This window comes from Dendrobates tinctorius, unplaced genomic scaffold, assembly GCF_039654945.1.
Source record: "Dendrobates tinctorius isolate UK_male_01 unplaced genomic scaffold, ASM3965494v1 ptg000012l, whole genome shotgun sequence".
Taxonomy (NCBI): Eukaryota; Metazoa; Chordata; class Amphibia; order Anura; family Dendrobatidae; genus Dendrobates; species Dendrobates tinctorius.
In genome coordinates this window covers 5,110,588-5,125,000 of record NW_027361680.1, presented here as the reverse complement: position 1 = coordinate 5,125,000, position 14,413 = coordinate 5,110,588, and the positions used below count along the sequence as shown (strand labels likewise).

Sequence of the window (14,413 nt, the reverse complement as noted above, 5' to 3'; positions counted from 1 at the left end):
TTTTTCATGCATGCTCATAAAAATGCTTGAAAAAAACGCAGCAGTTGTATGCTTTTGTATGCGTTTTTTCAATGCGTTTTTTTGCGGGAAAAACGCGCTGCGAAAAAAAAGCAAGTGTGAAACTAGCCTCACATGGTTCAATTGTTTTTTTCAGGTGATAGCGGGACGCCGAAATGCCGTGCTACAAATTTAACTTTGGCTAGCAGGAGGGAGCAGAGTTTAGAATTTTTGTGACCAACGAACAAGAAATCGTCGAGGTAGTGAATCAGAGAATTGCTGCCTGTTTCATAATGGACTACTCAATCTAGGAACGTGCTGAATAACTCGAAATAGTGACACGAAATGGAGCATCCCATCGGCAGACACATATCAAAATAATAGAACTGGTCCACCTTGCATCCTAATAGGTGGTAACATTTGGGATGTACTGGTAAGAGACGGAATGCTGATTCTATATCTGATTTTGCTAGCAGGGCACCGGGCCTGGCTGCCCGGACTAATTCTACAGCCCTGTCAAAGACGCGTATGTGACAGAAGCTTCCTCTGGGGGGATAGCGTCGTTAACCGATTCACCCTTTAGGTGAGACAGATGATGGATTAAACAATATTTACCGTGCTCCTTTTTCGGTATAATGCCAAGAGGAGATATTTTGATATTTTTGAAGGGCAACGACTGAAAGGGGCCCGCCATTCTACCTAACTCAACTTCCTTTTCTATTTTTTGGTTTAGGATTTCAGGATATTCTCAAGCTGATTTTAGGTTATTGGCCAGTGTTTGGGCTCTAGTCAACTTGAAGGGGATAAAGAAACCGTCTGTAAAACCTGAATGTAATAGCTGTGCCGCTTCTTTATAGTACACCTTGCTGCTGGGTGTCCCCCCCCCCCCGCAAGCTGAGCAGTCATGTCTAAACCTACATAGCGCCTGGAAGCTGCAGTTCCCCTCGTTAAATAGCCAGCAGGCCCCTGGTTTTTGTACGACCACTGAATGTTGACCTGCGGAGTAGTTAGTGGTTGCGGATGAAAAGGGGGCCTGCTTCTGCGACAGGATTAGTCGCAGCCACACATCTGTCGCTTTGACCCCCCCATCCTAGATGGGGCTGTAGTGTCAGCCACCTGCAGAACTCCTCATCATACGCCGCCAGGCTGAACCGCTGTGGGATTTATACAAATTATATATCAGATCCTGATATATAAATAATTCGGAGCAACGTTCCGGATGCTTCTGGCCCATAATACAGCCCAGTACTGCGAACGCTTGTAGCCAATTATTCATGGTTTGGGCTACTCTTGATCTATTTCTATCGTATAACCGTTCGCTTGTCCTCCTTTCTCTATCCACTGTCTGTTGGTCGACTGACAATAGAGACCATATGTCGACGTAGTCATTATTCCATATTTTTGGTCTCGTCTCTTGGTCTATGTGTGCGCCTAGTGGGCTGATTCCAGAGAAAAAGGCGTCCTTGTGTAAACTCGCTGACTGAAATGTTGTGTTGCTTTCAGCAGAACCGCTTGGTAGTGTTAAGTGTTGTAATAGCTCCTTTATCACTGAGGCTAGCTCATTCTCCCTTGTGATCACCCCATTCACCGTTAATTCATCATTGACCCTAGGACACTCACCGCCGTGTGATGCTGGCGGAACCCCTGCTCCCGCAGGCATAGGAGGGGTGATAACCAAGGATGGAGGAACTCCGGCTCCTGCTATAGCGATTGGCTGGCTAATGCTGTGGCTGGATGGGCCGGCAGATTGAGAGGCGGTGTCTTCCCGGCTGATAGCCACATTTGGAGCGTGTGACTGAATGTCATGCGCTAGAGTCTTAGTGAAGCAAAGTGATGGCAGAACTCTAGCTCTGAGTTGGGCAGTGACCTGATGGTCATGAGAGCTGTAAGCCCTGGGGGATGGGTATCCCCGGCTGATAGCTCCCAAATTAACCCCTGAATTTTGGTGTTTGCTGTGTGCCCGATGTCGCCTATCGGGGCTTAGCGACGGCTCTGACCCTCCAGATGTGGATGTAGATTGAGACGTCCAGTATCTACGTCGGCTGGTATGTGACTTGTGTCTGCCATCATAACGGGAGGGGTGGCAACTTTTAGAGGGGTAGTGCGAATCAACGCGGGAATCGTAGGAGGAGGATCACGACGACGAGTGGCATCTCTGCCTTCGTCCGTTGTGGCTATGAGGGGTGTTAGGGGCACGTAATTCCTTGGCAAGGGGTGGGTTACTGGCTATAACCGGTAACGCCGTCCTGTCATGCAGCGGTGGACGGGTTAAATTGCCGGGATATGAGGGGGCGGGGGTTAATATACATTCTTTATTATTTGTTTGGGCCAATGGGGTTGATGTATTTTTGGGGATTATGTTAGTGTTTGGAGTGACTACGGTTGTATTATACAGTTGCAGAGCGCTTTGATCGGTCGTACCTGACCGAACAGAGCGCTCTGCAGCTGCATTATGCATTCTCCCGGTCTCCAGCCATCCCCGTGCAGATGTTTGATCAGCGCCTGCTGGAGACAGCATGGAGACCGGTCCATGGGGGCTCAGACTGATCTCCATGTCTCCCCGTGCAGGCAATGTGTGAGCGCCTGCAGGGAGCAGTGTGGAGATCTCTTCAAGCCTGTCTTGGCATTGTTCTGGCCGAGACAGGAAGTGAAGGGCTAGAGGGGGCGGGGCCACGCTATGCAGAGCAGGAAGCCGAGCAGGGATTTCATGCACCTGTGCCACGCGTCTCCTGTCCTGTTGCCCGCGCCTGGCTAGCGGGACCTCACTGATGGCTCCCCCACCTGCAGCCGCTCCGGATGGCAGGTGCCCTGACTGGACCGGTGGCCTACCCGCGCTGGACAGCCAATGTCGGCAGCGGGAGCAGCCAACAACGCAGGCAGAGGACCGGAGGCAACAACGGTACCAGGGCTCTGTGGGGGACTGGAGGCAGCGCTAGGAGCTGGAGGCGCCGCCGCGGGGACTGCAGGGGGAGGCTGCACCAGGGGGCCCTGGGGGAGAGCAGGATAAGCAGGAGGGCCGGACGCAGGCTCTAATGCAGTGATTCTCAACTCCAGTCCTCAAGACCCACCAACAGGTCATGTTTTCAGGACTTCCTAAGTATTGCACAAGTGATGGAATTAATGCTTGAGCAGGTGTTGAAATCACCTGTGCAATGCTAAGGATATCCTGAAAACTTGACCTGTTGGTGGGTCTTGAGGACTGGAGTTGAGAAACACTGCTCTAATGGAAAAGCAGTCAAAATATGGCAGAATTATGGTGCAATATGTGCCAAAAAACTGCCTTGCACAATATTTTTTTTGTGTTTTAGACACTTCCTACACCTTGGCTGATGAAAGTGTGTGGCCATGAGCTACAATTCGCTCTTCATAATGATCACTTCAACAAATTCTTCAAGAAATGGTCTGTATGGGACCATGTCTTCCCTCCCCCATTAGTATGAGTTTGGTAGGATTTTTATTTAACAAAGTGGTCCCTCAACTTGATTTGTGACATACCGTTTATTGTACTTCATCCATTACTTCGATTGCTATGTTTGCGCTTGCACTTGATTTTCTATGATCTAACGTCTGTTGCGTGAATTAATGACTCAATGTTATTGTCTTGTTTTGTTTTGTTTTGAAAAAGAATAAAACTTTGGAAAAGAAAGTGTGTGGCCTTGCTGAAAAAGATTGTGGTTTATCTGGAAAGGGTGGCATGACTTTTTCTGTTAGCTCAATATAACAAAAATATGTCAAAATTGTGGAATACATTTATGGCCCAAAGTAAGCTAAATACAAAGTGGTGTAATCTTACACTACACAATGATAACACTAGACAGATTTCTCAAACAGCATGAGCCATCATGATAAATCTGGCATATTTTAAGACTGTCTAGTCCAGTGTTTCCCAAACTCCTGGCCTCAAAGCCCCCAACAGACCATGTTTTCAGGATTTCCTTAGTATTGCACAGGTGATGGAGTTGTCATCAAGGCATCAGGAATTGTCTCACGTGTGCAACACTATGGAAATCCTGAAAACATGATGTGTGGGACTGGAGTTTGGGAAACACTAATCTATTCTCAGTTTGCACTGCTTAAGGATAAAGGCCCCGTCACACTAAGCGACTTACCAGCGATCCCGACACCGATATCAAGGTGTCAGGATCGCTGGTAAGTCGCTATGTGATCGCTGGTGAGCTGTCACACAGACAGCTTCACCAGCGATCAGCACAGCGATGCCGAGTGCCCGGCATCACTTGCCATCGTTGTAAAAAATAGAATCAAAATAAAAAATATTGTTATTCTCACCTTCCGACGTCCCGTTCAGCCATCCTGCCTCTCTCCACGCTCCGGTCCCAGTGATCCTTTGCACGAATGACTGCGAGACTTTGTTATCCCTCGAGACCGTGACATCTCGCGGTCATTCATGCAAAGAATCACTGGGACCAGAGCGTGGAGAGAGGCAGGATGGCTGAACGGGACGTCGGAAGGTGAGAATAACTATATTTTTTATTTTTTTTATTATTTTTTACACCTGATCGCTGGTCTCCCGCCTGTCACACGCAGCGATGCGTGCTGGCCAGCGGGAGACCAGCGACCAAAGAAATGTCCAGAGGTTTCTTCCAGCGATCAGCGATACCGGCAGGGCGGCCGCTCGCTGATCGCTGTCACACACAGCGATCTCGCTGGTGAGATCGCTGTTACGTCACAAAAGTTGTGACTCAGCAGCGATCTCGCTACCGAGATCGCTTAGTGAGACGGGGCCTTTAGACAGCATTGATAAACCAGCCTCTAGATATTTGCAAATCTCCACCATGATCTCTGTTTCTTCTCTGTTATCTGGAACAGCTTTACCCTTTAGAGGGTATAAACAAGGCGATTAGCTCCAGTAGATGTAAAAAACAGATTTTCTATGAACATCTAATCAAATTTTTTTTTTCTTTTTACAGTTGCTTGGTGATTATGACAAGGTAAAAGCCATATCAGAAGGATCCAACTGCAAGTGCAAATGTGTTGTAAAACCATTAAATAGAGACTCATGTGAAAGATCTAAGAAGGGTCAGTCCCAGCCAGAGGACTTCTATACTGTGGAGACTATAACATCAGGTCCAGACTGCAAGTGTGCATGTGTCGCCCCACCATCTGCTCTAAATCCATGCGAGGGAGATTTTCGTCTAAAGAAGCTTAAAGAAACTGAAAAAAATGGCTTTAAGGTATTTTTCCCTGTATTTTTTACTCATCTATGTATATACAAAGAGAATTTGTGTGTATGTGTATATATATATATTAGAGGTGTGCCCGATGCTATCGCATCAGGAGGGAAGTGTGTGTGTGTGTACATGTGTGTGTGTGTGAGTACATGTGTGTGTGTACATACATGTGTGTGTGTGTGTGTGTACATGTCTGTGTGTTCCGCAGCTGCCTGCCCACCCACCTCTGTGCAGTCATAGTCGGCAGGAAAGAGGGTGATTTGCGGCCTGTGCTGGAGATGTGAGTACATGTGTGTGTGTATGTGGGTATGTGTGTGTGAGTACGTGTGTGTGTGTGAGAGTACGTGTGTGTGTGAGTACGTGTGTGTGTGTGTGAGTATGTGTGTGTGTGTGAGGTACGTGTGTGTGTGACAGTACGTGTGTGTATGTGAGCACGTGTGTGTGTGAGTACATGTGTGTGTATGTGAGTACGTGTGTGTGTGAGTACATGTGTGTGTACGTGTGTGTGTGTATGTGAGTGTGTGTGTGTGTACATACTTGTGTGTGTGCGTACGTGTGTGTGTACGTACGTGTGTGTACATGTGTGTGTGTGTACGTACGTGTGTGTGTGTACGTGTGTATGTACATGGCGTGGCCAGCAGCGGCGGGTCCAGCGGCGGCGGTGGGGGGGTTCAGTGGCGGCAGGTCCAGCAGCGGGGGGGTCCTGGTGGCGGCCAGCTGGCAGGAAAGACTGTGGTACTGTGGAAGGGCCTGGTACCACCAGCAGGTGCCATATTGAAATACCCATCACTTGGGCATTTCAATATGGCGGTCGGCGTACTTCCGGTCGGCGCGGTGGATTGTGGGATTCGGGGTCATCCAGATGGAAGTGGATGACGGACAATATAAGGCAATTATATATAGATTTATTGAAAAACATATATAATAAATATATTATTATTGTCGTTATTAGAGATGAGCGACTTTGCCTTTTTTAGGTTCGAGTCGGGTTTCATGAAACCCGACTTTCTCAAAAGTCGAGTCAAACGAAATCAGCCGATTATCGGGAAAAGTCGGAGGTCCGACTGAAACAACGAAACCCAATGCAAGTCAATGGGGAAGCAAAGTCGGCAGGGAGTGGAGGACACCTACATGCCAGACTGCTTTTTTTAAAGTGCGCAAAATCAATCTCTCTCTCTCTCTCAATCGACGCTGCACATGTCATCTCGTTGCCCACAGTGTACGTCCTTGCTCATTGGCTGAAAAAAAAAGTCACGTGTGTCGTACAAGCATTCTGTGAAATCCGACTTTGGTGCTCGGGTCGCCGACCGCATGGCCGACCTCACGCTATCGTCTGGTTTCGCTCGGCGAAACCCAACTTTGGCGAAAGTCAGCGACTTTTGAATCTGACCGACCTGTTTTGCTCAACTCTAGTCATTATTACTATTAACATTTTAGAGCACCACTGATATCATGGTGCTGTACATGTGAAAACAGTTTACATACAAAATCTATAATAATAAATGCCCTAAGCAGCTTCCGGTACTTGTAACAACTTCCGTCCAGTTGTAACCGGTGACATCACCGCACACCTCTTTCCATGTTAACCCTCAACACACCACTCCTCCTCAACACACACACTCTTCAACACACACTCCTCTCACCTTTCACCATCTCCACTCACGCCCCCCCTCTTCCACTCCACATACGACCCTTTCTCTCACTCCGTCTCTCATACTCACGCCGTCATCGCCGCTGATCCACGATCCCCGACATCTTCTTCCGCCGGTGCAATCCTGGATCCAGACGTCCTCCACGCCGGCGACATGTTCTTGCGGCGACGCCATCTTGAGTATCGCGAAATCCCGCGATACTAAAGATGGCGTCGCCACAAGAACATGTCGCCGGCGTGGATGCCGTCGGGATCCAAAATGGCGTTGGCGAAATCTCGCGAGATTTCGCCAACGCCATTTTGGGTCCCGACGGCATCCACGCCGTCGACATGTTCTTCCGGCGACGCCATCTTGAGTATCGCGGGACTTCACGATACTCAAGATGGCGTCGCCGCAAGAACATGTCGCCGGCATGGATAACGTCTGGATCCAGGATGGCGCCGGCGGAAGAAGATGTCGGGGATCGTGGAGCAGCGGCGATGACGGCGTGAGTATGAGAGACGGAGTGAGAGAAGGGGTCGTATGTGGAGTGAAAGAGTGATTGGATGTGAGTGGAGATGGTGAAAGGTGAGAGGAGTGTGTGTGTTGAGGGTTAACATGGCAAGAGGTGTGATGCCATCGCATCCTCCCGATGCGATAGCATCGGGCCATAATCTAGTACATATATAAAATTACAATGAGCTATTTTGCTACATTGACAGACTCGTACCCTCGCGAGCTTACAATCTACATGGTAATGGGAAAAGAGACAGTAGGTTACTGGGTTGCAAATAGGGTCAAGAGAACAAGTGGTGAAATGCAATTTGGAGAGAAGTTGAGTAAGCTTTCCTTCTGTGATGGTGGGAAGGAAAGTTATGGGAGAAGGGCATTGGTCTGTTATACGGAAGAGTTTTTGTGGCTGAAAAGTAATGCCTTGTCTGACTTGGTTGATCTTAATTTTTGAAATGTGTGGAAAGCTTCTGCAGAAATGAAGCAGGTCAAAAGGTGCAACCGTGGATGGAGGAGGGAGTTAACAGTGTTGAATAACTGTTTGCAGTCATACAAAAGATATGAGGTTTGTGATTCTTGTGAAGTAGTCCTGTTTAGCACAGGTAAGGGCTGACTTCAGGTTTTCAAAAGCTTATTTCAGGTGTTTTCCACTTTGAAGCTGCTCCATACTTGCAGAACAAATCAATGAGAAGGCTACAGTAATGGCACAAAGACACTTAGGTCTTTTGTAAGCATTTTTGAGGCTTTTTCACGTCATAAACAGTAAGTATTTTATTAATTGCTTAATGTTTTTTAAAAAAAATCACCCACAAAAAAAGTTTAAAATATCCTAAAAAACCCTTTGCTAAAACACCTCAGAAAAATGTTAAGAAAACCCTTAACAGGAATCTGTCAGAAGAATCAATCCTCCTAAGCAGTCGATGGGTGCGTGTCGGTCTTGGCTACTTTCACACATCAGGTTTTTTTCCAACAGGCAGGATCCGGCATCACGCCAGAGAGCCGGATCTGGCGTCAAGTCTGAAAACCTGATGAAACGGATCCGTTTTTCTGCCGGATCCGTCTAGTGGATCCGGCAAAAATCCGGATCCGTTTCATCAGTTTTACATCCGTTTCTTCCAGTTGTTTATCCATTTTAAGATGGATCCATTTTTTTAAAACGCCCATAGGAGGCTCCCAAATGTGATTGGCTATTGAAAACCTATATATACAGTGTTCCTACAGCCCATCTTTGACAGGTTGTAGAGGAGCAAGTGCAGGTTGTAGAGAAGAGCAAGTGGCTGTCGAAGATGGAAGGCGTGATAAAATCATAGAATCGTAGAGTTGGAAGGAACCTCCTGGGCCATCTGGTCCAACCCCCTGCTCAAAGCAGGATTCGCTAAATCATCTCAGACTAATGTCTGTCCAGCCTCTGTTTGAAGACTTCTATTGAAAGAGTACTCACCACCTCTTGTGGCAGCCTGTTCCACTCATTGATCATTCTGTCAAAAAGTTTTTTCTAATATCTAATCTGTGTCGTCTCCCATTCAGTTTGATCCCATTGCTTCTAGTCTTTCCTTGTGCAAATGAGAATAAAGATGATCCTTCTACAATGTGACAGCCCTTGATAGCAAACATTCTGAAGATTAATGTGGATTTTACTGTTGAGGCGAATCATTTGAAAGCGATTGTTCTGGAGAAGGAGCGAGAGAGACAGCAGTGCATCATGCGTCTGCGCCAATGACGTTTGTGGATCCACCCCATCACAGCCAAGAGAATGATGCATGGAGTTTAGTCTACACTATACATGGAGCTACGAAGAAACTCTGAGAAATATTTCTCATATGTTCGGATGCAAATGGAGAACTTTGATTTATTGGTGGAACGAATTGGACACCTCATCAGAAGAAGTGACACATATTGCCGCTTCTCAAATTCACCAGCGGAGCGTCTGATGGTGACTCTTCGGTAAGCCATTTTTATTGTATCTCCTCCTTTTAAAGGACACTTCTAACTGTAATGTTGTTGCTGGAAGTTTTTAATAATTCTTTTTATTGTATCTCCTACTGTTAAAGCTGACTTATAACTGTAATGTTATTTCTGGTATTTTGTACTCATTTTCCCCTTTTTTTGTCACATATTCCTTGCAACTGGCGAATCCCTTTCGTCACTCCATTTCCAGTTCAGACTTGGGATTTCCACCATCTCCGGAATTGTGAAGCACACATGCCGTGCATTGTGGGACTCTTTACACGCCGAGTTTATACCACATCCCACAATGGAGAGTTGGCTGGAAATTGCTGATAAATTCCAACAAATCTGTCAGTTTCCCAATTGCTTGGGTGCAGTGGACGGGAAACATATCCGCATAGTCAAACCTGCTTGATCTGGATCGGAATATTTTAACTATAAAAAATATTTCTCCATTGTGCTCATGGCCATCGCTGACACTGAATGCAAGTTTATAGCGGTTGATATTGGGGCCTATAGCCGCTCCAATGATTCCCAAGTTTTCAAATTTTCTGCAATGGGGCATCATCTCTATGGAAACACCTTCCAATTTCCACCCCCAAGACCGCTGCCTGAAACCTCTGGGCCACCAATGCCATTTGTTTGTGTTGGGGATGAAGCCTTCCAACTATCGGAACACCTGCTGAAACCATACTACATTAATAGATTGACGCCAGCTAAAAGAATTTTTAACTACCGCCTCACACGAGCACGCAGAAAGGTGGAGTGTGCTTTTGGGATTTTGACAGCCAAATGGCGAGTTCTATTGGCCGCTATCAACCTGAAGACTGAAACTGTGGACGAGGTGGTGAAAGCTTGTGTGGTTCTGAACAATTTTGTTATATGCAAGGAACAGATTTCCATTGATGACTACCCTGAAGAAACCACCTTGCATGATTATCACAACATAACGTATAGAAGTTATGTGTCAGTTTCCAGAATGAGGGACAAATTTGCTGAATACTTTATTTCACCTCAAGGAAGAGTAGACTAGGAGGATGAGAGAGTTTGAAAAATTTCTCTTGGACCTTGTAACCAAAAGTCATTGACCTTCTTTACCCAAAATCTTTTACCTTTTTTACCCAAGTTGTGTACCTGGTTGTGCATTACCCAAAGTATTTTACCTTCTTTTCCCAAGTTGTGTACCTGGTTGTGCATTACCCAAAGTATTTTACATTCTTTACCCAAGTTGTGTACTTGGTTGTGCATTACCCAAAGTATTTTACCTTCTTTACCCACAGTATTTAACTTTGTTTTAACCAACTTTTTTTTACCTTAAAAACCTTATAACTCAATAAAAGACAAAAATGTTAACCAATAACCTTTTATTTACAAATTCTTAGGACCAAAAAAATTATAAATCAACATAGTGGGGGTTGGCGATAATGCTGGAGGGGCTATCAGATTGAGACACTTTGACATTGGGAGTGTGGAGAGAAGAAAGTGATGGTGGTGGTGATGGTGAAGGATCAGTAGGTAAAACAGGTGAAGGGGTGGAGATAGAAATAGAATGGGTGGACAAGAAACCGGGGGTAGTATTGGAAATGTGGAATGTTTCAGGGGTAGAATGGATGGATTGGGAGGCAGAAGTGGTGGAGGGTGGAGAAGAGGGGTGGGTTTGAGGCATGATGGGTGTTGAAGGAGACTGGTGGTAGTGGGCAGGGAGTGGAGGCGCAGATGATGTGGTTGGGAAGTGGTACGGGGCGGAATGTTGGTACGGGTCAGGATGCTGGTACGGGGCATGATGTTGGTATTGCATAGGAGGAGGAGGGACAGTGGCTGGAGGGGGAGCAGGTGTGGGAGGAAGTACCGGGGAGGGTGGAGGGGCTTTGGAGCTAACATGTGCTAGAGCATACTGGCACAATTGCATTACATGCATCTGCTGGTCAGTAGATAGCTTATCCATGCGCTCGAGTACCGACTGGAAAAATGTGTGGTTGGGAGCTTTACTTGCATCTGACTGCATCCTAACCAGGTGTGCGCAATTCAAGAATAATGTTGTTGAGTAAATTAAATCCTGCGGTCATTTGCTCAGACAACAGTTTCAGACAGTTCTGGAAGGATGCACTCAGATGCAAGAATTCGGGCTCATAGCTCTTTTCCTGACCCCTCTGGCGCTGCCGCACAGAACCCACAGGTGTACAAGAGGTTGCAGCAGCAGAGGGGTGGGGTAAAGGAAAAGCTATATCCTCACCAGCAGATTCATGCAATGCAGTGGGCCACGATGCTCCAGCGCAAGGGGGTGGGCCCTAGGGATCAGATGTGAGTAAAGGTAGGGAAGGTGCAGATGGGACGGGACTGTCGAAGTGTTGCATGGCCCTGGCTGAAACAAAAAAAAAAGTGCTAGACATGTAAACATATTTTCTTAAATGGGGTGGGTAATATTTACCTTCTGCTCACCATCGTTGACCGGAGGAACGACAGGGCGTTGGCATATTTGTTCTTGCTCCTGCGTCCTCCAGATCCACTCGGGGCCCGCATCTCGTTGTTTTACTCCTTCTTGAAGCGATCCCTGATTGACCGCTACCGCTTGACAATTCTCTCGCCTGAAAAGTGAAAGCACAAATTGGTTAGGATACAACACTTTACATCGAGCAACATGACAGAACTGTGTATACTTACGCGCTTTATGCTGGGCCCGAACATCGAGGCCCTCCCAGTTGGCCAAAAGTTCCTGGCATACTTGCTCCCAGAGCCGACGGGTCACAATGAGATCTGCGTGGCTGTGGTCCCCCATATTCCACAGTGGCTCCCGCTCTTGGATCAGATAGATGAGGAGGTCTATATCTAGCCCGGCCTCCTCCTCACCGTCCAATTCAGGAGCACACTGTGAAGGCTGTTAAAAAAGACAAAAAACAACAACATTAGACGCAAAACAACAACATAACATTGGAAGAAAAACAAAAAAAAATAAAGGTGCTTACCCGCTGTCGACCTCCCGGCCGCTCACGCCGACGACCCTGGGATGACCTCTGGATTAAACACCAGAATCAGAAGACTATAAAATTAAAACAAACAAAAATTATGTGCTTCGATGTAGGCGTTGTGTGCAGTGTGATGTCTGTAATGATCACTTTTTTATGTGTTGTGTGTAGTGTGATGATGTGTTTCTGCGATGCATGCAAGAAACTTACCAATTGCGAGCCCATTCTTCTGCTGCTTCAGCTTCCTGTTATACAAAATATATATATATATATATACACTCACTGGCCACTTTATTAGGTACACCTGTCCAACTGTGTGTTAAGACTTAATTTCTAATCAGCCAATCACATGGCGGCAACTCAGTGCATTTAGGCATGTAGACATGGTCAAGACAATCTCCTGCAGTTCAAACCGAGCATCAGTATGGGGAAGAAAGGTGATTTGAGTGCCTTTGAACGTGGCATGATTGTTGGTGCCAGAAGGGCTGGTCTGAGTATTTCAGAAACTGCTGATCTACTGGGATTTTCACGCACAACCATCTCTAGGGTTTACAGAGAATGGTCCGAAAAAGAAAAAAAATCCAGTGAGCGGCAGTTCTGTGGCCGGAAATGCCATGTTGATGCCAGAGGTCAGAGGAGAATGGGCAGACTGGTTCGAGCTGATAGAAAGGCAACAGTGACTCAAATTGCCACCCGTTACAACCAAGGTAGGCAGAAGAGCATCTCTGAATGCACAGTGCGTCGAACTTTGAGGCAGATGGGCTACAGCAGCAGAAGACCACACTGGGTACCACTCCTCTCAGCTAAGAACAGGAAACTGAGGCTACAATTTGCACAAGCTCATCGAAATTGGACAGTAGAAGATTGGAAAAACGTTGCCTGGTCTGATGAGTCTCGATTTCTGCTGCGACATTCGGATGGTAGGGTCAGAATTTGGCGTAAACAACATGAAAGCATGGATCCATCCTGCCTTGTATCAACGGTTCAGGCTGGTGGTGGTGGTGTCATGGTGTGGGGAATTTTTTCTGGGCACTCTTTGGGCCCCTTGGTACCAATTGAGCATCGTTGCAACGCCACAGCCTACCTGAGTATTGTTGCTGACCATGTCCATCCCTTTATGACCACAATGTACCCAACATCTGATGGCTACTTTCAGCAGGATAATGCGCCATGTCATAAAGCTCGAATCATCTCAGATTGGTTTCTTGAACATGACAATGAGTTTACTGTACTCAAATGGCCTCCTCAGTCACCAGATCTCAATCCAATAGAGCATCTTTGGGATGTGGTGGAACGGGAGATTCGCATCAGGGATGTGCAGCCGACAAATCTGCGCCAACTGTGTGATGCCATCATGTCAATATGGTCCAAAATCTCTGAGGAATGCTTCCAGCACCTTGTTGAATCTCTGCCACGAAGAATTGAGGCAGTTCTGAAGGCAAAAGGGGGTCCAACCCGTTACTAGCATGGTGTACCTAATAAAGTGGCCAGTGAGTGTATATATATATATATATACAGGGGGGTCGAAAAGTAGGTGGACAGTATGTGTAAAATAGGGTAATGAAAAATTTCCTAATAGATGGATTGGCCGAAGAGACCCATTTGATTGGCCGGCATGTTCACCAGACTTGACCCCAATGGATTTTGATCTTTTTGGGAGTACTCAAGGACAAAGTTTACAGTCGAAAATCAAAAAGTGTCAGTGATTTGAAAAATTACATAAGAGATGCATTTCAACAAATTAATACCCAAAGAGACTTGTGCAAAATTGTTTGTCGAAGCATAGGGCAGACTTCAAAGCTGTGCAAATTGTGATGCAAAACAGTTTCAGCACCTGCTTTGATTTAAAAGGGGAGTGTAAAGGGGAGTTGTATACAAATTATACTGTGTATAGGGGACCTGTTGGCCCATCATACTGTGTATATGGGCGCTGTACATTGGGGGATACTGGGGATATCATTAAATATTAAGTGGGGCAATTAGAAGCATTATTGTTATAAGAGCACTTAGTGTATTGTGAACATCAAAAGAATACACAGGGCATTATTACTTTCTAGGGGGAAAATGTGGTCACTGTTTTCTAGGGCACTTGCACAGGGCATTAACATTTTCTAGGGTACAATTTTACCATCTAGAGGGCACGATAATGTGGGACAGCAAATGGAGCACTGTTATT

At 46.4% G+C, this 14,413-nt stretch overlaps 1 protein-coding gene across 1 annotated transcript in view; it reads left to right on the top strand.

Moving 5' to 3' along the window:
- The window catches only part of OLFML2B (olfactomedin like 2B), a 631,699-nt gene that overhangs the window by 375,531 nt on the left and 241,755 nt on the right, over positions 1–14,413 (top strand). Inside the window, exon 2 of the mRNA XM_073557967.1 lies at positions 4,926–5,189. Within this exon, the coding sequence (XP_073414068.1) occupies positions 4,926–5,189 (264 nt within the window). The remainder of the gene's footprint in view (positions 1–4,925; positions 5,190–14,413) is intronic.